Source organism: Cloeon dipterum, chromosome 3 (genome assembly GCF_949628265.1).
Source record: "Cloeon dipterum chromosome 3, ieCloDipt1.1, whole genome shotgun sequence".
Lineage (NCBI taxonomy): Eukaryota > Metazoa > Arthropoda > Insecta > Ephemeroptera > Baetidae > Cloeon > Cloeon dipterum.
Window position 1 is genome coordinate 14,888,289 of NC_088788.1, and position 24,009 is coordinate 14,912,297.

The 24,009-nt window shown below is 43.6% G+C and overlaps 1 protein-coding gene across 11 annotated transcripts in view; it reads left to right on the forward strand.

The window, feature by feature from the left end:
- The window catches only part of mmd (mind-meld), a 227,654-nt gene that overhangs the window by 114,447 nt on the left and 89,198 nt on the right, over window positions 1–24,009 (forward strand). For 9 of the 11 annotated variants that reach the window (XM_065485337.1, XM_065485341.1, XM_065485338.1 and 6 more), the window contains exon 2: window positions 14,991–15,044. The exons of the other annotated variants lie outside the window; for them this stretch is intronic. In XM_065485337.1, the coding sequence (XP_065341409.1) occupies window positions 14,991–15,044 (54 nt within the window). The remainder of the gene's footprint in view (window positions 1–14,990; window positions 15,045–24,009) is intronic. 11 annotated transcript variants of the gene reach the window in all.

Consider the following 24,009-nt stretch of genomic DNA (forward strand, 5'->3'; position numbering starts at 1 on the left):
GCTGACGACGGGCCCTGCGCCGCCACGGGGGGCGCCCGCTTTATTTATTTACGGCGCGCGCGTTATCCTTTTATCTGGCATGCAAATCCCGGCCGCCGGTCTAACGCCCGTCCCCGTGGCTTTTTGCCTCCCGTGCTCTAGTGTATTTGTTATTTTGCGCGCGCGCCCAGCCGGCATGTGTATAAATGTACGCACAAAACGTGGCGGGGCAGTCAGCAGGAGCGAGCCTCTACGCTCCGCTGGCCATTTTTCACCTCAATAGGCGCGTGCTACCCCCCTCGGTGCTTTTTTGCCTGTAAAAATGTCTTTGTTGGAAATCGAAAACTCGCTTTCCACCAAGCCATATCATTATTTTCAGCATTTTGTATGGAATGGATTTTACCTGCTGGACTGAAATATTTTTGGCTCACATGTTTGTGTTTCTTTGACAGTCCAGTCAGAACCGTAAATTTTTCCGCTGTATATTCAGGCTATAAATGTTCACTTGCGACCGAGTATCCAAAATGTGTAAACCAATTTATGACCAAAGAAATACAGCACCATGTAGTTCCAATAAATTAATTCAGCGGGTTCAATGAATTCCTCTTCCTAAATATTTGGGCTCGTTCCAAGAAGATGATTTCATCCAGCGGTATATCACTTTGAGTGCACTAAAGAGAGATGAAGCGCACTATTTAAATTTGAACAAGCCTAAAGCTTTCTACACAAGCTCAACCACTCAATTTTAAATTAAAATATTCCAATCACGTATCGCCATCTGAATCACCATGACTGAAATTAGATGTGCAAAGTGTAAACAAGCTTAAATATACTTAAGTTCCTGAAAATTAGATTATATGCTGAGATAGACTATGTTCTTAAAAGTCTAATAAAAAAACACTAAAGTCTTTGAAACAAAGAAAGTCATTTTAGTTTCCAATCGTCATGGGACCATCAAATGATCGCGAAATCATATATTCCTCTCTCCCTGCGAGCAACGTTCTCCTTTTTCCGGGTTTAGCACACGCTCCTGCCGGCTTATATAGTTCTCAAATTCACTCAGACAACACACAAATATTTCTCATTTGCACATCCAGATGATGAAATGATGCATTTGAGAGGACAATGTTCCTTATACTCCAAAGTAAATTACAGACCCATATTTCACACTTGCAACAGAATTTACGACCGACGTGGATTTTCTCCGTTTAAAAAAAATCGGTTAGTCTAGGCTTTTTGTTTTCTTTGGGCCAAGATTTACAGTTGTCACTTATTTAAATAAAATAAAAAATCTCCAAAACTTGCCGAAGTTACAAATTACGAAAGTTATTTTACAAAACATCTGAGTAAATACCATGACTGCAACTCTTAATTGGAAGAAATTCCGTTTTTGATTCTATTCGAGACACTAGTAGATTTTATTTTTAGCAATGACTATCAAGAGCGTTTCTGGTATTCCGTCCGTCTTATGAAGCTTTCTTGGCGGTCAACGCTGAAAATCGCTTGGAGACCACTTCACGCGCTTTCACGATTTACATGAGAGAGCCGTCTAGCCCTTTCCTTGCAGTTCACGCGAGAAAAGCTGTGTTTGTTGTCCGCCCGGGCATTTGGCAAGAGTAGCCTCGCACATGCATACATAATGAATGCACCGGGCGGAACGTCGAACGCCGGCCGGAACGGCAAATTCATCACGCGTTCTCGCCGGGCCGAATGGAAAAAGACGTGGCGTGTTATTGTGCACGGCTGGCGATGGATTGATTGATGGCTTTTTTCGTCGTCGTCGGCGGCGGCGGCGGCACCAACACCACTCCATTGTGCCGCAATGCCGTTGATGGCGTCATTCTTGCCACCCCTAAACTGAATAGATACATTTCAAAATGATTAAATCCGCCTGCATGCCCATGCCTGCCCGCCGACCGACCTCGAAATTAAATATTTCTCGGAATAATCATGTATCAATCATTATATATCCCTCTTACACCTCCAAGAGAGAAGGCAATTGGCCGCTTGTTTGTTACTATGTTTGTTTGTTTGCTTCTTGATTGACTGAGCGAACTGTTTTCGCGCGTGTGGGAACTTACAGCACTTGTGCTGGGAAACGCTCACGTGGAGAGTAACTTCTTGTGCAGGTGCTGCCTTTTTAAATTAATATCATTAAAAAGGAGGCGAGTACAAAGGAATATACACAGAAGTTATATTTCAGTGAGCAAACACTGATATTGATTGTCTGCTTATTGTGATTCCAGGTGAGTTGAGATGCGAACGTCTTTATTGCGGAAAATGCGTCTTCAAAGGCTAGCGGCACAAAAGGGAAGTTGAGAATTAATGCCTCGCATATGCTGACACGGAAAAACTTTTTTCTTTGGCGTATTTTCACATTCTTTGCTGAGGTTTCTTGATTTTTCATCTCCTTGCGGAAATTAAATTTGCGTTCGGAGTGCAATTAAAAAGTTACGTGCTCTACTGGCACTACAAATCGTATTTTTATTCGATGTAAATTAATAAAAAAAATAAAAGCTTGAGGAAAATTCATGAAATATGTCTTCCTTCGCTTGATGAATCAAGCTCTGGGAGTTGACGGAAATGATGCACGTTTTGAGAGAGCTCCTCAGAGAGTTAAATATGTACCGTATTACCTGTAGGTACGCTATCTCATCTGGAGCATCCGCCATTACGAGCGGGAAAATATTTTTCATAACCTTCCTCAAGCATTGTAGGCTAGGCAAGCAGGCAAGAGGGTTAGCGTGGCAGACGGAATTTGTAGCCGGCGGCCTGGTGTTGCACCTGCACGTCGTGTACGCCCGAGTTTATGCAAGCAAAAACGCACACTTGCCGCGGCAATTACTGTTATTTCCCTGGAGGTGCACTTTGGGCGAATTGAGGTTCTCTGCGAGACACCGGCTGGCTGCTTCGCTGGCCGCGAGCCTCTCAAAGTTGCTCGCTCGCAACTTGCAGCAAGCAGGGGCATAATATTGATCACGAACCGTGGAAAAAGAAGCGCGGTGGCAGTCTCTGAATCAACATCCAGCAGCGGCAGCAACAACTAAACAGCACCGAGACCAGAAAATATCTCGGCAATCACGCTGGGGAATTCCTTCTTTTTCCTTCTTGCTCGCTCATGCAATATACAAGAGCCGGTCTAATTTCTCTCTATTCTCGGTTGGCAGGCCAATTCCCGCACCGGGAGTCAAAAGGCTGGCTTATTTTGCCATTTCGCTCTTTGTCGCTCTATTACCGCAGCAGCGGCAGCAGCAAGGTGGCAAATCCACTGCTGGAATTGCATAATTTGCCACCTTTTGCTCTCCCGTAGCCTCTCACGACGGATATTCTTTTTCCTTTCTGCGTTTCGCACTGGGGCGTGTGTATTGCAAAAAAAGTCGCTGAGCCACTTCTACGACTTTGTAAGTTGGCCTCCTGGACTCTCAGCTGCCTTTTTGTAACACACACTTGATTCCATTTTAATGAGATGACATGACGTGACCTTTTTGCTGCAGACGTTTTTCCTCGAAATGATTTTAGTTCATCTGGGGCTCATCTCTTTTCCCTTTCCCGGCGCTGGACTTCTACGAAGTTCTTTGTTGGAATTCCAGCGAAATACTCTTCTAAAATAGCTGTACAAGTAGTGTAACATTCTTAAACGTATTACTGGTAGGTTGTAAATAGAATGAATAAAGAAACTGACCGTTAAGATTCTCAAAATTTTGCCTGAACCTGCTTATTAGACAACACTATTGCGTCGAAGAAATTTCACTCTGATCAATTATTGGTTATCTGATCAAACTAAAATTTAACTAACCTATCAACGCCACATTAGCCACGTCTGATTTCCAAAAAAATCTTTCCGGCAGAGTCGTATCGCTAAAATACTGGCTAAGAAGTAATCCCCATTACAGCTTTGTTTATCCCTCGGTGAACATGAGATTTACGGAGCGCTTGGCGGGCAGCGTGAGTCTGGTCGGTTGAGTGCAAAAGCGCATTATTTGATGGATGGGTGTGATCTAGTATATGTGTGTGTGTATTTTGTCTGATGGTAGTGAGCAAGATAGCTTATCCACTGGTTGATTTACTGCCAAATCAGGAAATTTATTCACAGCCTAATAAAATTAAACACGCGCCCGGACATTCTCAATGACACAATCATAGTCGAAAATAACGGCGCATTTTGCGCGGGGTTGATTTACGAGCGCGCATAAAAATTTATACTCGCTGCTGAGAGAGAACGAGAGACCGACTCTTATATTGCTTCATAATACGCTAGTGAGCGAGAGAATGGCGAATTCCAGCTGCCTGCTCATGCCAAATGTGGAGCCCTAAAAATCCGCTCGCTCCACTTGCAGATTGGCCTCAATTACGCTCTCGCGTCTAATTGCCGCAATCTCGGTAGCCAATTTGCTAATTGAGCCTCGACTATGCCGCCGAAAAGCCGGGAGGTGAGCATAAATTTGGCGTTTCCTTTTCTCCCAAGGCCGCCGACGGGCCGGGGGGAGCCGGCGCAACGAGATCCCTAGTACGTAATTATGCAACCCGCGCCACTTGCTTGTTGAGCCGGTTGCATGCCTCGTAAAACCGCTAATAATATACCCCGGTTAAGTGGGCCACGCTGTTATATTCTTGTTAAAATAAATTTTCACTAGCTGCAAACCAGTTTAATTAAATTTCGGAGATTTTAATCCCATTTGCGTGTCACCGCACGGTCCAGATTTTCAGCTAAAACCGAGGCAAACAGATTTGAATTGAATACAGCTCCGTTCAAAGTTGGAGATTTCCTCTTTGGTTGGGAAACAAGCGCAGATGAATAAATAGATTTCAATCGAGCGACGGCTCGCTTGCTAATCCGTTGGACGAGCAATGCCTATAATCCGGTTTGCTTCGGTCAAAATCACAAAAGACTGACGGAGCGTTTTTAAATCTGGATTATTTAAAATCCTCGCGCGGCGCAAATTACAAAACAAACAAGCAATAGAATCGACTCGATCGGCAGTAAATATCAAAGAGAGAACTAACTCTCGCGCCGCCTAATTGAAGGTGTGGAGAGAGGAGGCAGGGCTGGCGGAGCGAGGGGGCGGCGGGGGTGGCAACCGAGTGCTGAATAATGCTCGGGGGGCGACAGGGCCGCCGCCGGGAATATCAGAACTTTGCTCTTTAATTGTGGACGGAGCGAGATAGATCTCTAGACAAAAAGGGCGTGTGTGCGAAAGGAGAATAAAAGTAAAAATCGCTCGCGAGACTTGCTGCTTGTTCTCCCCGCCGAGTGAGCACGAGAGCGTCTTTTTATACTTTTAAAATAATGCTACGGGCTCTTGAGCAGTGTGGAAACAAAGAGCTGGCTGGCTGGCTGCAGCGGGCCCTTTCTCGCTGTTGAATGCAGAGGCAGGTATTGTATTTCACTTTCCAACAATAGGATCCGCCCCCGCGCCTCACTCACTCTTTCGGCTCGACTCGCCAGTTCTCTCTCGCTCTCACTCGCGCTTTCTGTACATAACCTTTTAAGCGCAAAATCAATACGCAAAACCGGCAGTCGCGGCAATTTTTGCTGTTCAATTCGATCAGCGGCCTTTCATCTGACGCGCCCGCACGCGATCCATTCCGCACGCTCGCTCGACACCTTTTGCTTCTTTATTTCGTGAATGAATGAGCGAGCGGGCGCACTCAACAGTGTTTCATTCAGATAGCAATCGACCTGCGGCAGCCAGCGGAACAACGCCGGCGAAATTACACCTCCACCTGCCGGCTGGACAATAAATCTGATCGGTATCTGCAAAGTAATCAAGCCGCTAACGAATAGAGCAATAATAATTTGCGAGCTCTAGCTCGTCAGCCTGTTTGCCCTCTCGCGCGATACTATTCATTTTATATTTATTAGGTCTCATTTGTCCTGTTGGAAATCGTGATGATGGATAGTTTTTTAACGAGCGTCCTCTAACCTTATTGACCTCACCTCTTTTGACAGTTAAATTTAGAGAGCCATTTTGAGCTTCATCAATGCGGAGAGGTTGATCAGCTGAAAGATAGGATGGAATGGTCAGCAAAATCAAGCAATTTTATGTAAATTAAAATCATTATATTATTATTAATGAAAATTGAACAAACATTGAATAAAGTCCAATAATTATCCTGTTAGAGTGATTTTCGATTCAAATCCTGTTTTCAAATGAAGCGAATTACAAACATTTACTCGTTCCAAATTAACACATCCGGCAGCCTTCTTTAAAATTATATACATAACGCTGACGTTTTACATTTATTTTTGTATATGAGTCCAAAGCAAAAAATATTTCAATCAGAGCACATGAATCCCAAACGGTGCTGTTTGCCAGCATCAAATAAATCACGTTTAACATTTACAGCTTTGCATTTTAATCAAAAGCGCGCACTGGAAATTAAATTTTCCGCTGCCACAGCGAGGGCGGGCTTGAAACAAAATTTCCAGCCTGAATATTTGTCCGCGTATAAATCATCAAACGCTGGTTCATTTGATTAAAAGGCAGGTGAGGCGGCCCGTTTTGTTTTCGGCTGGCGAAACGAGTCTCCGCACCGCTCACGGCGCACAACGCGATTGATCCAGCTGTCTGCCGCTGTGAGTTTCAAAAACCAAGCACAACCCTACGCACTCTCGACCCTGTTTTTGCTTTGGCCGGCAAAGAGCCCCGACATAATTAGAAAGGAAAATATGAGCGAGGCAGGCAACCTGCAAAATGCTGTGCGAAGCCCGAGCGCCGCCGTTCACCACGTCGCGATTGCTTTTTCCAATCCGCCGTTTCACCGGGGGGAAAAATTGCCAGCGCAGGGCCCTAGATTTTAAACAATGGGCCGCAGATAATGAACTTGCGATCAAAGTCGACCTGAAATGAGTTTTCTAGCCTTTACATCGAGAGGTTTACTTTATCCCTGGTATAATCAAAATTACAAAGGCGAGAAGATGTGTTTTTCATTGTAAAAGCAATTTTCCAATATCGATCGAAACTTCAGAAAAAAGCGAGTTAATCGTTGACATTTCATATTTAAGTCTGGCTATTATGTGCATATTTGCATTATAAAAAGAAAAAAATCGGTGTGTGTGCTATGTATTCTTCTTCATCCTGATATTGAGCCCGATCAGTTTTTTGCAGAGCGTAGTCCAACAAAAGATTTTCAACAAGGTAGCATTAGATTCACTTGTTCAATCAGCATTACTTATTGAAATGACTGAAATGTTATGTAATGATTTAAAAGAATCCTAGTTACCCGGTATTTAATTTTTCATTGAAGTTATATTTATTAAAAAAATTCAAATTACCGAAAACTCAGTACAACGATTAAACAAAAGAGAATGAAAATTCCTTGCTACAGCTTTTTAGTTTAAAAGGAAATTCAAACTTATCAAACGTATTAAATTCAAACATTTCTAATAAACAACATTTTTTTTAATATTTGTCACCAAAAATATTTTTGAAACGGCAAGTTTTAATGCAAGATTCGCAGTTAAAATTAGTTTTGGAAGTTATATTAAATCACCCTGCTGTAAGCTTTTCAAAGCAGGAAAAAGTTTCCTAATTTCGCATCCCGAAGTCGGCAAAGTATAGGAGCAGTCTCCCAAAGCAGCCGTTGCCTTTGAATAATATTTTCCTTCGCCACGGCGTATTGGAGCACTTCCAAGTGATTTGGAATTCATTGCGAGAGCGGGAATATGACAGATTTCGAATAAACAACCACGCGCTTGAATAATAAACTCCTGTGATAAAAAGCAAATCCACTGCGAAAGATGTTTTCGGCCTGGGCGGCTCTTTAATTGGCCACTCGGTTTACATTTGACTTCCAAATTCATTCTGACGATTTTCAGCAACGCTTTCCACCAATTGAGCGCGGAAAATGAGGCTCTGCATTTTGCGATGATGAAACAACGGCGGAGTTAAATTTTATAGTCGACGCAATAAATCTCATCAAATTTGAGCTCGATTTAAACAAAAGGAAACACGTCGACCTCCGGCGGCACGCTGCCTTTATTGGCGGAAATCAATTTTAAAGCAGCTCGCACCCGAACCGAGCGCAATTATGCATGCGACGCACGTGAACTAGTTTTCAGATGCTTTGTCAGAGAAATACATAAAAGCTGAGTGACGTAAAAGGATCAGAGCTTTCCGAGCCTGATTTTATTCGCACACATGAGGAAAAATTCCGCACCAAATTGATACACACGAGCCCGTAATGTAAGAGACCTGCAGGCTCGTAAGTGGCTCCGGAAGTGCCATTAAGCGAGCTATTTGCTTCCAGCTGCACAAGATTGAGACACAAAATCACTCAATTGCTTTTTACGAAACGCACTTTATGGTCGCTAACTGCTTCCTTAATGCTGCCTAAAAAGAGGCTAGGCTCATTCACTAACTTAAACATTAATTTCCAGCCTACTGTCAGGAGGGTGGGCGCGGGGCGGCTGCTCGACTATACGAAAGGATGCCATGACGAGCGCGGGAGTTCTTTTTATACATCGGGTGCAATATGTGACCGATTGCTAATCTGGCGCCTCCCGAGGCTGCCATGCGCGTAGTTTGGTATGTTTGCCCTCTGGCCAAGGGTGGTCGGGGGATGAACAGGGTAAGACTTTTGTTTGAAACAATACCTGCTCCAAAATATTGCAGTGCGGCTGATCAGGGTCGCAAGAAAGAGAGAGAGAAAGAGAGAGAGAGAGAGAGAGAGAGAGAGAGAGAGAGAGAGAGAGAGCCAGACCCATCGTCACTGGCTGGTGGTGGAATCCCTTTTTAATTTTAATTTTGCACGCAAGGAGAAAAAATGCGATAAATGTTTTTTCGGTTTAAAGTTGACATATTTCAGAAGAAGACAAAAAATTATGCGATTAAGTGTTTTAAAAGAACAAAACCCTCAAGAATTCCTTTTTTGTTTTCAGGGTGTCAAAAATGACCTTTTCAATATTCTCTCTATATATTAATTTGGAATTATCAAACCTTTTTTCCAAATTCATGTTAATTGTTTTAAGTATTCTAGCCTAAAACGTTATGCCACATCTGTGCAAATCAACATGTATCTTGTAAAAGAGAAGATTTTCTTTTAATATGGACAAAATTAAAATCTCAGGAAAAATTTGACGAGGTATTTGTTGCATATATGTTGCATCATATTTATTCCTCGTGAATGTCATGTGTCATGGAACCCTAAATACATCCTATAGCTGTCAATAAACTACACCACATGAGCGATAATAAATTTTTGAAATTCGATTTTAACTACCTTCGCATGACACTTACGGAATTAAAGCTTGGCAACGGCGTGTTCGCAGAGCGGAAGTACTCGCTCACTCTGGTGTTTTTTCAGCGGGATTAGTTTCAGGGTGGCTATTTGTATTTGAGGGAAGTAAGAGTGACAGTGGAGGGGCGCGCATCCTGCGCCCAAGTACACACAAACAACGCGACAACAAAGCCGAATGGAAATATTTATTAATCCAGAGTGGCGCACAGTCCATTGTGCGGGCCGCGTTCGCATTGTTGTTTTAATTAATAGCCTTGTAAAAAGAATATTTAAGCGGCGGCAATGAATTTATTCGGCTATTCATTGCAGGTGAAACTGGCTCACTCTAGTCGACGGCTGGATGGGCCACTTTTGTTTGTTTGTAGTGCCGGCGAGCCGAAACACAATTACCCCAGCGCTCGATAAATAATCGCTCACTCGCTCGCTCTCTCAAATTGCGCTAGGCAGCAGCCTTCGCCCCTTTCCGTTTAATTGTTATTGATAAATTAAATAAAATCAAACGACGCTGCCGCGATTCGAACAGACCATTAATTTTATTATTTTGACGTGCCATCGCGGATGCGTCGTGCACAAACACGCATGCAAACGCCGCAGGGGAATGAAAAATCAGCTTTTTATTCAATCGTTCGAATGAGTTGCCATCCATCGAACGGTGTGATTTGGGACTGGCGACCGTTCACAAGTATTAATTTTTACTGCTGCATATATCCATTTTGCGGCCTCCTGTAAAAATTTGCTGTCTGCTTGCGGGTCGATGGATGATTAAAAAATTATTACCTCCCTCGATTCTTTCTAAATGGGATTTATTGCGGATTTGCGTAGCGACGAGCTTGTTTCATGCAGTCGGAATGATAATTTAAAATGGAAATAATGTTTGGATTGCAAACTTATCTCTTTCGTAAATGTGGCGGAAAGAGAAAATGGCAAAATAAAAGCTGCAAAATTCCCTCTTAGCACTAAAAAGCAAGTCGGGATGAAAAAAGTTCCAATTTCTTGTTGCGCACTGCCCCGCCGGGACCAGTTTTCCTCTTCCGATGCCTTTTTTCTCTGGCGCATCTGAGTGAGCATAGAGGCGGACGGGGCTCTTTTTATTTTTCCTTCCACCTCCCTGGTCGTGGCGCGGCATCAGAAATCAGAGCGTGTTCCGCCCGTTAGCGCTATTAAAGCGGCGGCTCCAAATTGGACGTGCAAGAAATATTTAATGAAGCGTTGATTGCAAGAAACGCCTTAATAAACACACAACGGACAGAAGCAATAAAGCAGCAAGCGAGCGAGAGAATTTCTCCCGTTCGCCGTTGGCGATAAATTCGGCCCCGTTTTTGCGATAGGCAAATGCCGAGGGTGGCAGACGACGACACTGGCTCTTGGAGCCGCTCCAAATGAGCAGGAAATTAGCAGGGAGAGTGCGTAATTTAAAAATTGGCACCAGAAATGTAAATGACGAATGAACACGTCCTCAGCACGAGTGCGCGTCCCTGAGTTATTGTGCGCCTGGACACCACTCTCACTTTTTGCTGCAGCGAGTTGGCCGGAATATATGGCGCCCTCCAGAGGCCATTAAATCGGCCTCGCGCTTCGCTAAATGGCCGTGAAATTGGCGCCAAAAAGATTTGCAAGACTTTAGAGCGCCATGAATAATTTTCACGGTCAAAACGCAAGGCGGAAATGCATATTATACAACAAAATGTAAATATCCACGGACTTACGCCGTAGAATTTTAAATTTTAAAAACCTGAATTGAATTCCTTAGAAGTAAATTGATATCTTCTATATATACGTGAAATATACAATGTTCTTAAGAAGATGCCAGATGAGGAAACCAGCTATCGATTTTTTTAGTCAAGCTATTTTTCATAGGGTTTTATGTAACCTAATTTTTTACCCCTCTCTTAATTTTTAAAATTCCTGCAAGCTAAATATACTTCCAGTTGTCACTGTAAGATGCGACTCCTCTGGACGTGTTTTTTTATACACATGAGGTAACAATTGATGGTTGTAATGGTTTTTGTTTTTATATAAATGGATTTCTATTGGATATGGGATTCCTGGGGGCACTAGTTACACTGCTTATGTCGAAATAATTAGTTTTGTACATATAATTACAAAATGTACCCGGACTTTGCCACATTTCTAGTGGAAATAAACAAACAGGGGAAACGATTTTATGTTGTTTTTAGCGATAAATAAACACACAATTGTATGCTAACATAATTGTGTAGTATTTTTTAAAAATCTGCTTATTTATCTTTAATATATTTTGTGCTAGGAAACAAATTTTAATTTGAACAATCAAATTCATTGAGCAAAAATCGTTTCAGAAACATATTATATTTTTACCTTGCTTCTCCAATTTTTTCACATCCCTACCAATTGAAGTCACGCTTTAGATTATCAATCACCAGAATTTAATTTTTACTTTCAATGGAATAAAACATTAAACTCTTGTACTTTAAGTTGAATGGTGTCGCCTGCAGCTTTTGGGCGTATGCAACCGGCACGTGCGATGTACGGCGCGGGTTTCATACCTTACCACTCGGTCGGCAAACTCGCTCTCCTCTCGCTATAACGGGTAAATAAGTCGCGTCTCGCGTGCTGCTTGCAATCCAACGAGAGACTGATGCAGTTCCATCTGAACAAAAAACAGCTGTTCCGGTAACAGAGAAATAAATAAATGGATCTCGGCGCGCGAGCGAGTGAGCGAACAAGCCGACTGAGATCGAAATAATCCATTTACAAAGAAGAAAGGTCGTGCGCGCGATGTCGGCACTGATATTCTGTATTCTCCAGTGCTGTAGTAAACACAAACACGCCAGCTGCGGTCGCCTTCCCATTAAAAGGCGTCTCCGTAATCTCCTCGACGGCCATAAAGTATGCAATTAAGTGTATGAAAGGGCTTAAAGGTAAATAAGATTAACACCAGCTGCACGGACAAAGAGACCCGAGCCTGAGCAAATAATCTCATTTTCACGACCGGCCCCAAGTTTCCTTTCAGCACTGCAAAATTTATGAATCGAACTCGCTCCGCTCGAGATTTTTGTTTACCACTTTCCACTGACGGGCAAAGCGGAAAACAAACTGTGCGAGCGGCTTCAAAATAAACACGCTATTCGAGCTTTGTGCGCGGTGACAACCAAATAATCATGGCTGGTTTTTTTTCTCCGCGGCTGGAGGTCTAATTGGTCATTAAAACGGAGAGCGGCGTCAATCAAACCGCTCTTTGAAGCGCCAGTCAACTTGCTCGCGCGTTTATTTATGCAACTGGAAATCATTTGTGCCGGCCGGCATCAAATAGATGGTCGCATGCCGGAGCAAAACGGACTATCGGGCGTACGACTCCGCTCGTGTCGCTAGCCTCCGGTGTTGGCGCTCGTCGATCGAGTTCCGCAAAGTTTTGCACCAAGCAGAGAGTTACATACACCAGTGGCGAAGTGTCACACTAATTTGGCATCTTTCTGACGGTGCAAACAGCTGCAACCTGCTACTCAGAGCTTAATTAAAATTTTATTTCGTGACGGTCGCTTTTCCAGGCATGCGCATCATTTTTCACAAGTTTTGTGAGTTTTTATGACAAAAACTACCCAAAATGTAGATATACCAGTCCACACAGGACAATTTTATTATATTTGTTTAGTCGTTTGATGTCAAAGAAGGTATCAAAATGCTCAACGATGTCTGCTCATATTTACCAGTGACGTCTGCCAACAAATCACAATACGTATTTCCTGTTGCAAGAGTATAATATCTACTTCAACAATGGTTTCACCAAATATTCATTTTCAATGCTTTTCGCAGCAAACTCTGATGATCAAATAACAGTCACAGAAAAATCGTATGATTGAACGCTTCCACCGCACTAACAATCAAAAATGGTTATAGCTGCACGTATTCGAAGATCACTGATTAAAAATTTCTGCAGCTGTGATTGTGAATTTTCAATTTGGAGGTTAAGTACTGCTGATGAGGCTTGCGGGGCCGAAACAGCTGTACAGTGCGAGAACGTGTCATTTCATTTTTCCTCTTATAATTTTCACTATTAGCTATTAATCTAGATTTAATTTTCCACACAGAGTATAGCGACTCAGTTTTTCTTTATATTATTATAAATTATATTATACAATTAATTACTTTTTACACTATTAAAAATCCTAATCAGGTATAAGATTATTTGTTCCTGCGGGAGGCAAAATTCTGTGTCAGTGGTGCCACCTCTTTTCCAGCATGAAAGTTCCCCTGCCAAAAAGCACACACGACACACAAGTCTTATTTTGGCCGCAGTTCCGTTTGCTCCAAATTTAACCAAGTGTGAATTCGCGAGAGCCGCCCCTACTGGAAAGCAAACGTTCAGGTAAAATTTGCTCCGTCGCGCGCATAATGTTTGCGCTCTAGCGAGCTGCTTTGCTGCGGGAAGGCCGGGATGGGGTTGCTCGGGGGTGGTTGGAGCTGCCGTCGGTATTTATATGTGTGTGCCGTTGATCATAATGTTGTGATTACAAGCCCGCTCTCGGCTTAGCAAACACGCCAAACCGACTTGTTCGCTGGCGTCTTTTTAACTCGCTTTCGTTCGCCGCTCTCTCTCCCACTGGAAATAAACATTTCAAGAAAACAGCATCCTCGCTGAGAGAGCATCGATCGGCCGTCACTTTCCCGCCCAGAGCATTCATTCTCTCCCACTGTGTTATTATGTGTACACAGACTTGTTTATGCACGCGTCTGAAATAATTCACATTGCTCATGATTTGCTGAAAATGCTGTGCCAGCCCAAAAAATCGTGAATTTATCGCTGAATTAAGGCCACGTCGAGCGCGTGCAAGATAAATAAATTTCGGCGAACGCAACTAAGCGAGATGGAAAATCTTGATTTTATTTTCACGCCTTCCACGTTCTTCTTTCCCCGATTTATTTATTTACAAGCAGGTTTTTACGCTCGACAGCTTGCTTTGCCTCTAGCAAAAATCCAAACACGTTCGAAAGGAAGGAACAGCTGTGCATCCAAAGACTTAACAATAGACTTACGAAAGCACACATTTTTGTTGCAACTTTGTGAGCCGATAAATTTAGTCTTTCAACGTTTCAACACCTGAAACGTTTGGGATAACAATATAAATTAAAAATTATAAATACCCATTTTATAGGCATTAAAAACAACCAGAACGTTGGGAAAGTAGTTGAGAGCATTTTTTTCTCTTAAAATAGCGTTTTTCCTTAAAATGAAAATGAAGCCTGAAGTGAAACTCATTTTTTCAGAATCGCGTTTTTATTTTTGTATCCTATCCTAAGCTACTGAGACTAATCTTGGTAGAATTGCACTCGCCTATACAACAGAAATATGAAAATTTTTTGAAAGCTTAAACCAAGGAATGTTTCAATTACCAATTAATTATTTTCCCGCGGGAAATTTTCTGGATATGCTGCAATTCAGATGAAACTTTAGAATATCAACGGTAATAACTGCATTGAAACTAACCACGATCCGTAATTAACAGACACTCATATATGCGTCAATATTAAATGCCTGCACGACCAGAGTCTAGGAGCATTGTTGTTCGTGTGGTCAGTATGATATGGCGAGTTTGCGGCCGCAAATTATCAGACTGACAGCAATATGGAGCTCGATTGTCGGCCGCTGGAATCCGCGGAATCCGGAGGGGCCGCCGATCGATTTCTCGTCTCTCCGTCGACAGGCTGCTGGCTCGCGTCGATGAAATTCATCAATTTCCTCTCGCTTTCCTTTGAGCCACTCTAATTGATTCACAATCTCCGTGTGCTTCCAGGTGAGTGGCCGTTTTCGTCGTTTGCTGCCGCCACCGAGTATCGACGACCGGACGGTGAGAAATATGTGCACTCATAAATTATTTACCCCACTCGTATGCAAATCGCGCGCATAGCGTCACGAACAGAAATCGGAGCAAGCACTAAGCTGTTATGTACGTACGAATGCACGGCGCGATACTAATTTGTCGCTCGGCGATGCACAAAATCGTGTTCGTGACGACAATTTAAATTCACGCTTCAACGGTCGCTTTAATTAAACGTCTCATCCGACCCTCGCACCTTGTTCCCGACAAGTGCGAAGAGTCGACACGGAATGTGTAATACATCGCAGGCGTGCAGATTGGGAATTGGCGCAACGTGAAAAGAGAGCTGGTATTAATCATCCGGCGTGGAAATATGCCAGGATCGGTGCAGACACTCGCTAATTGCAACGAGACGCGCTCTATTTCAGCATATCGAAGGCAAATTTTACACATTCTTCGACTATTGACGTGCTCTTTTTGTATATTTTCTTTAATTAAATTAATCGCAAAGCTGCCAGTCACATTATTAAGGCTTTAGATGGTTTGCAAATCAAATTAAAAACTTTGACTTGTTGAAAAGTTCTTTGTTATTGGTTTCTGTGAGAGGGAAGAATGAAAGTTAGAAACGAGCATTTATAGGATTTTCTTCATATATCTTTATGTACTGACCTAGGAAAAATAAACAAGTGTTATATTTAAATGTACAACACATATTTTTTACTATGAATATCCCAATAGCACGGATCGTGTATTTTCAAATATGTTAGTACAATACGCAAATAAATTGCTCTATGATCATTTCTGGAAAAATCTCTTTGCACAAACACCACGAAATAAAACTAGGCTTTGCCAAAAAAAGCTTTAATAGAATGCCAAAATTTGCGTTTTCCTTGGACAATATGGCACCTGTATTTATTTAATTTTCCAGTTACGTCGCACCTCGTTTTCTTACGAGATACACTCTTTATTAGTGATCACCGTCAAAAGTAAATCCACTGGACATTTTTTGCAAGTCACTAAGATTATTAGTTTGAAATATATTTCAAGAATTCTGAATGATTTTGCAATCTCAAATTGATTTATGGTCATTTATGATGGATTTCAAGCCAGCGGAGATTGGTTTTGTCGTGGTATAATCGAATCGAATACACATGTTATTTTTATTTATAAGAATTATTTCCTTTTCATTTGATCAAAGTCTCAGCAGTCTGAGTCATCTCCTTTAAAGTTGTCTTATCAATAATGAGCTCCAATGTTCCATGCTCAAGAACTCGGAAGCAAAGAGTAGTAAATCGCGACAATTTGCGGTTATTTGTGCCGACGGCGTGTTGCAGCCTAACGAGTGCATTTGATCCGAAGCCAGCGCGGGCATGGAGAAGAAACGCAAACGAACGAACACCGACGTCATTAGGAGACAAAAAGTGGCGGTGGCGGCGCGACTCGAAATTAAATTTTCTGCCATATTAAGCGTGCCTGAGGAGCAAAAAGGAGGCGAGCTTAAAGAAAAGCAATTTGCTTTTTGCATATGCGAGTGCAACGGCGGTGGGCTGGAGAAAGATATTCCGGGATTAGATGGCAGGTCCGCGGGGAGCCGCAATCAAGAGCATGATCGCCCGCTAATAGGCCAGTTAAACGTGCCGCCTAATTAATCATTTTTACGTCCTCGCAGATTAGCCTGGCTGGCTGGCTGGAGCAGCCGCAGCCGTTCTCCGCCTCAAAATTAAGCACAGCTCAGCGCTTAATTAGGAGTTATGGCGGTTCATGAACAAGCGAGAGCAGGCTGCTCTCGCCGCCTGCGAAACGACGATTGCCAATTTCCGACGAATTTACACCGCCCGGAATTAAATTTTATGAACGCCCAGCGCGACCGTCACTCCCCCGTCAACCCCCTTTGACTAACATAAGCCGCGCTCGCAGCTTTTCAGTTTGTGTACGTGAATGTGCACCGCAACCACCCACATGCTTCGCGTTGATTACAGAGAATAACACACGACTCCCTCTCTCTATATATATGTGTACTGTGCATTTTGTATGTGTGAGTGTATTTACGTTCCAATGCTTTGCGCCGCTGCTTTAATTAGTAACAGCGTGCGCTGCTTTCAGTCTCAGCCCGCCGCGTGCTCATTTCACGATTCAATAGGTAATTTTTTTGATGATAAACACCACGCGGCTCTCGTGATGTTTTATACTGAGAGCCAGTCGAGTGCACGTAATGCTTTTGTATTGACGGAAGCCAGTTCGTTTGACACGGTTTGCACACAGAACCTACCACAGTGTTTGGAAAGGCAAAAAGCGGGCAAACACGTAATATTCTCTCCTCTGAGTGCGCGGTATTGGGTCATCCGGCCGAATTCGACGTGTTTGTGGGCGAGAGTGCGATAAATTCGGTCGTGTTCGTCGCCCCCGTCCTAATCTCGGATGTGCTCAACGGACAAATCCAGAAGTCGTTGGCCGCAAAGTACTCGTTCTTCCTGCCGCGATAAAGTTGCTTTTTGTTTTGACGTCACCAGAGCATACGCACACTCACGAGGGTGCGGAGGCGCGCGCTCTTTCTGGACAGCCCGCCAACGAGCGCCGAGCCACAGGGGAACGATCAACAACTACGACTACTTCCAACTTTAGCACTAAATAAGAGAACGCTTGTCCGGCCAGCGACTTTTACTGCACATCTCCTCCTCATATCACGCGGCCGTTTATTCCGTCGTCATCGATTTTGCGCCGACGGGATAAACTTTTCCGGCCAAACACTCGCTTTTCTGTCAGAAATCACTCGACTTTGACCGCGATACTTCGGCTCTGTCCTGACCAACGGCGCCACCAGTCGAAATGGAAAACCGAGAAAGTCGCGGAGGCAAGAAGGGAAATTTCTCCATACCGAGCTTTGCGCGATTCGAGAATTTCGTGCGTGGTCAGGAATACAGGCATTTCAGGCAAAAGAAATTCAAAATGAACTCTAGCATCATATGGCATTACTTTAAAATGAGTGTTAGTGGTCTGCTAGCCACAAATTTTAAGTTGGACTCGATTTGACATAGTCGGGGTTACAGTGGTAATTGCAATTTACACAACATTTTTACTGTTTTCCCCTCGGAAACAGGAAGCTCTATAAAATGACTGTTTATTTTTTAATAAAACGAAAGTATGGAAACTCTTTTCTATACATATTTATTTTTCAGCATCACATACTTTAAATTCTATACAGAGAGCTTTTAGCTGAGCACTGCTCAAATAACTATCTCACATTATGCAAGCTTAAATATTTTTATTGCCATATTATGTTAGCACTAACTTACCATCAGCTCAAATTTTGGAATAAGTTTTCGGCCTCGCCCGGATAACAAGCATGCGGGAAAAGTTTTAATTAGATATCAAACAATTTTCTTGTTATTTTGCACTTGCCGGAAGCCAGGATGGGAAGGGGGAGAAGGAACTGATGCAGTAAATTCTGACGCGGTGGTTTGTTTTGAAAGAGACCGCTCTTTTGAAATTAATTTGCATTCATGATTTCCGCTGCCAGTTTATGAAAGCATCCTTTCAGTGGAGAATGAAGCGGTTCGTTTTCCGTTCTGCCAGCAGCATCCCGGCGGATCTGTCCATTTCTTCACAATCAACTGTCAGATTGTTTAATCCCCTTTCAACGGCGAGGCCCGCTTTTGTTTGGCCCCCGAGAAAATAATCAGCCAGCCGGCTTACTTTTGGCCAATTTGTGCGGAAGAGAGGCCGTGTCCGGCGGAAGGCAGTCAATTTATCGAGCGACGTTTTGTGATATTGCGAAAAAGTCAGCCTGTCGGCTTGAAGGGCTGCGCCAAACACCTCTCCGCTCCGCTTCCACAGCCGCCACCTCCTGCCCGGGTGTCGTAATCAGAGCGTGTTTACACTGCGAAATGACTTTGGTACATTTCTTATTGATCTTGACACTCGGCCGCTTTCGCCACCACCGCAGACCCGACGACGCGACAGATAAAGAGCGGCAGAAAGTCGAAAGGGACCGAATTGCCTCTGCCGCCAGCCCAACTAGATTGCAATTTCGGAGGGCGGCGGGCTGCAATTAATTTTCAATTAACCCAACACACACACCACTAGCTAGCTAGTCTGTTTATTTGCTTTGCATACACACGCCGACCGACGCGAAAGTAATTGAAATCCGGCCCTGCTGTCAGATTGATGTTCTCCGCCAGCTTTATATTCAGCCAAGGCGGCGCTTTCTCTCTCTCTATCTCTCTGTCGGTGTCGGTCTCTCAAAAGCCCGTTCCCATTACTTTCGCTTCTTTGTTTTCACCCGAATCAATTTGCACTCGAAATTATTTTCGCGCCTCTACGTCTTTTGACCAGAATTCCCGCTCGAAAGCGCACACCGACCCGGCTTATTTCCGCGAGGGGTCAGTGGCTTAGCCCCTTTGAGCTGATGAACTTTCTAAAAAGCACTCGAAAATCTCTCTAATTCACTTTCAGCCTGAATAAACTCACTATGAAGTGTTTTGATGAACATTATGACCATCAATAAAAGCATTATGAAATTCTCAGATTTATATAATATTCGTGATTTGAAAATTTTACTTGAGGAAGACATTTCTGATATTGGAGAAATAATCAGACTTGTTCTCGTTGCTTGGAGTTGAGATTTTTATTATTCTCAACATTTTTCGGCTCCAACCGTTGCCATAGTCATGAGGGGATCCTAACACTTAGGTGCTCCTGTACAAAAAATGTGCATAGTATAATTTATATTATTAAAGAATAAACTTAAAACATCTGATAATTTCTTTACAATCTCCCCATTCAAACATAAGAAAAGTATTTTTATTGCCACCATACCTATGCAACTATACTACTTTCTAAAAATTAAGTATCTTTTGTATTTATTTCAAGAAGCATTGCGATTGCCAGCTCTCGTAAATCAATGCGGCAGCCCTCAAAAATAACGATCAATTTGTGTCAAGGGAAGCGATGGTCTGCTATACCGTGTTTTTTTGTACGAAGCAGGCGGACTGCTGCTTCTGCTGCGAGTGAAAGAAGGCGAGAGGAAGAAAGGGTTGCGCGCGCGTTATTTGTGCCGAATGTGCTGAGGGTGCATTTCTCGCGCGCATAGCTTCCGCCGCAGGTCGTGCCATAAAATCATAGTAAAAGTTGTTTTGCCCAATTCTCACGTGTGTGCCTGTCTGCTCCTGCTGCTTGGGCTCTTTCACACACGCCATATGGCGAGAAAATCATTTCCACTTGTATTCGCGCCTCCAGCGCTTGCCTGCTCTTATTCCACCCAACGTTGTGCAGTGTGTATGTACTTCTTGCAGCGCGCTTGAGCTGTGGGAGCAGCTGGTTTGTTGATAACGCCAGACTGTTTTTGCCGCCGCTCTTTTCACCGTCAACGCAAACAAAATCAGATGAAATCTGCCAAATGCAAACCAGTCAAAATCGAGTGCTGAGCACGCAAAATAAAAGATCTGTAACTCGCTTTAGACGGGTAAAGTTAAGAATGTTTTTCTGGTACCTCAGGGAGTCATATTTACTTCAGTAGGGGTTTACAGTTCCTACATCAGCAAATAACATCTGCAGTTGTAGTTACAAAACATTTTAATTTTAGATTGGCGCATAGTTTTCTACGCTGAGAGGAACAGATGAGCAACACGAAAAATAATTCTCTTTGTTCTGACTTTTGAAGGCATGACGTTGTTCTGTTCTCGCGCTACACACGACTTTTTGAATAGCCAACAAGGCTTGAACTGACTGAGCATATTAAGGCTACATGCAACACGCAAGCATTCCGCTGCTGCGATATTAGCGAAAATTCTAACTACACAAGCTTTCAAATGAATTCAAATCATTTTGCCGTCAGCACTCGCATGAAAGCTTCCATTGCTATTCGTGTCACAATATTCAACTTGGTAAATATAATCTGCTTTAAACTTTGTGATTCAGTTACGCTTTGAGTGCACATCATGCAAAGCAGAGGATGCAAATGTGCACAGAGCACGAACTTGATTACACAAGAGGAAAAAGCCCCGTGTGCAGCAGACAGCAGTTTACCTTATCGGACGAGATCCGCCCACATCTCTATAAACGGCTCAAATTCAGATGTAAAAATCCACTCGGAGGAGTGGCGACACGGTGTTTGCACTATCGCAGATTGCGTCTCTAGGGCAAATTATTCGCATTCTGCAAATATCGCGTGTGTCAGTTTTTCTAAGAGGGCAAAGGCTCACGTAGTTCGCCTTGTTTGCATGTGAAGTGCGAATTAAACTTTTTGCCAGGCTTTTTCCCCGCGCTGGTCCTCGCAGCAGCCAGTGTTGTTGCAGCAAAGAGGAAGAGAGAGAAGTTGGAACTTATCACTTTACGACGGGCTCTCGCAGCTAGCGGCAGACTGGAGCATGCAGCCGAATTAATCCAATAGAAGAGGTCGTCGAGTGCGAGAGAGCGAGCCACTTTGAGAACCCGGGCCCCATAATACGGAGCGCTCGCAAGTTATGGCCGAAGTGATTTGAATGTATAATGCGGAATCGTAAACCACGACGATGATGCAAAGGGTCGGCGCGCGCGCTGCTGCTGCTGCTGCTCGGCAACTTTTACAACCTGAGCGTAAAGTTGATGATAATTATATTTACATTGCCTGCAGCACCCCTGCCTCGATAAATTTCTCGGCTTGCTAGGAAAGCAGCGGCGGTGACGGGCTCTTGAGGAAAAGTTGTGCACACCGAGTTTGATGTAGGCAAAATTGATAGTGATTGAATGATACTGCGCACGGACAAACAAGGCCATTGTTCGCAGAAAGCAATTTAACTTGCGAGAAGAGCTCGCAACGGAATTGTTCGCGTGGAATTTCGCGTGCACCTGCGTAGGTTGCATAATACCTGCTCTCACAACGATCCGATCTTCAAAAGCAATCAACTTATTTTTATGCGGTATCTTGGAGGAAAAGTAAGTGCGTTCGTGCGTTGCAAGATCTAAAGAACACTTCTTTTTATATTGAATTTCATGTAGGTCAAGCACACCTTTGTGAGCAGTTACGTAATTATCGAGTATGAATTTGCCATTTTCGAAGCTCTCCCTGCAAATCACGCAATTGACAATGCGTTTTCTATTTAGTCGGTTGGACGAGCAGTCATCGCCCCTTTAGGATCGGCATTCCTCTCCTTCTTTATCCCTCTCTCGGTGGAGCAAATCTCAGGAGGGAATGCAATGCTCTCGGCACACACCTTTATTATTACTCCATTGCATTCTTGGCCTGATGAGATTCTAAATTAAAACCGGCGATGGAGAGAGTGCGAGTGAGCGAGCGACGGAGAAAAGAAAAAGCGAGCGAGCGAGCGGAGAGAAAGGCAGGCTGGCTGCAAAGCCGACTAATTGGATTGAGCCGTGCGCATAATAAACGTCTAAACTCGACGCTGGCTGCGCGCCTGCCGTCTTAAAGCGGATTACCCCACCAGCCTCGCCGGCGTTGAGTAATTTGTTTACACAGCAACAGATACAATTACTGCTGGATGAACAACATCTTTGCCGCCCAGATTCGCGTCGTGCCGCCTGACTATTCCGACCACATGTGCGTGCGACGCGTCCGGGTGGCCCCAAGTACCTCTGCTCGCTGGTCGGCCCTAATAGACTTGCTCTGCGGCTTTTCCCCGAAATTATCGTCTCAGAACCTCGATAGGAATCACCGGGTCTCATGCCGGCATAGTCATGACACTCGTTCTTTGCTTAGGGGACTTCAGCAAGTTTGCTGCTGCTCGCACAGCCACCCTCCTGCTCCTATCGACACAAGCTGCAACAATTACTACGTCTCGAGAGATTGTTGATGAGCACTTCTAAACCTTCGTCATCTTTCCGGGATAAAATTGCCAGATGAACAGCTGGATGAGCTCGGAAGGCATTTTCATTTTGCGTCAGGATCACGAGCAAAAGTTTTGCTCCCTCTCGCTCTGCGGCTGCCACCACCCGAAATCTAATTACGGCAGGAGCAATTGTTGTGAATAAAGAATTTGCTAACAAGTTTTAATGAAGTGCTAAAAATTTCACCACACTCTGACTTGCAAATATTGTATCTTTCATTCCTCCTTCCTGCCGGTGCCGCGGCGAGAGAAAGATAAATACGCACAGCGGGGGGAACAAACTTTCGGTCAACTGACATGGAGACAATTGTGCATTAATTTGCAGCAACAGCCGCGTGAGATGTACATTTATATGCAGCAAAACTTGGTGACAAAAACTTTTCCGCTCTCGTTGCGTGGTAGCTTCCAATTCGACCAACAAGAGCTATTTTTAAAAGAAAACAGGCACATCAGCTAACACTGAAAATTTGGGTCAAAATATCTTAAAATAAATAGACAAGTGTTGAATGTTTTTCGTCGTTACAATAACATGAAATTCTCCTTAAAATGAATTCAACTTTCCCAAAATATTTTCAAGCAACATTGTAAAATTTTAACTCACAAACCAAGATTCCTCAAAATCACAATGAGAAAGTTGTAAATAATTAATTATTTCTGCAAACCTTTTTCATTGGGAGTTCTGTCCCACGTGCCCTTAGAAGTTTAAAATACTTGGAAGCCATTTACTCTTTATATTAGAAATGAAGTGCTTGAACAAATAACTGTGACTCGGGATGGTGGAAAAAATTGGAATGCTCGCAATTCGCAGAGCCGGTGCGAAACAATTCAATTACACCTGTCTTTTCATGACTTATGGGCAACACCGTCGCGTGTTTATCGCGGCTTCGTATAAATTTCGCGTGCCGAGCAGGTGGTTCGTAATTTGGCGCGTCGGGTGGTCGGTCGGCCGGCACAATGGATAGATGCAATATGTCAAGTCCCACTTAACTTAATGAACACGCGCGCGCGCGCGCCCCGAATGTCGCTCGCTCTCGTTCAGCGGGAGAGCGAGTGAGCGGAGCACTAGCTAGCTATTATGTAAATATTTATCGTACGATATTGAGCGCGAACTGTGAAACTGGTGAGCAAATTGCGCGCGGCTGCTCTAGCTGGCGAAATTTTGTTTGCTCTCCCGG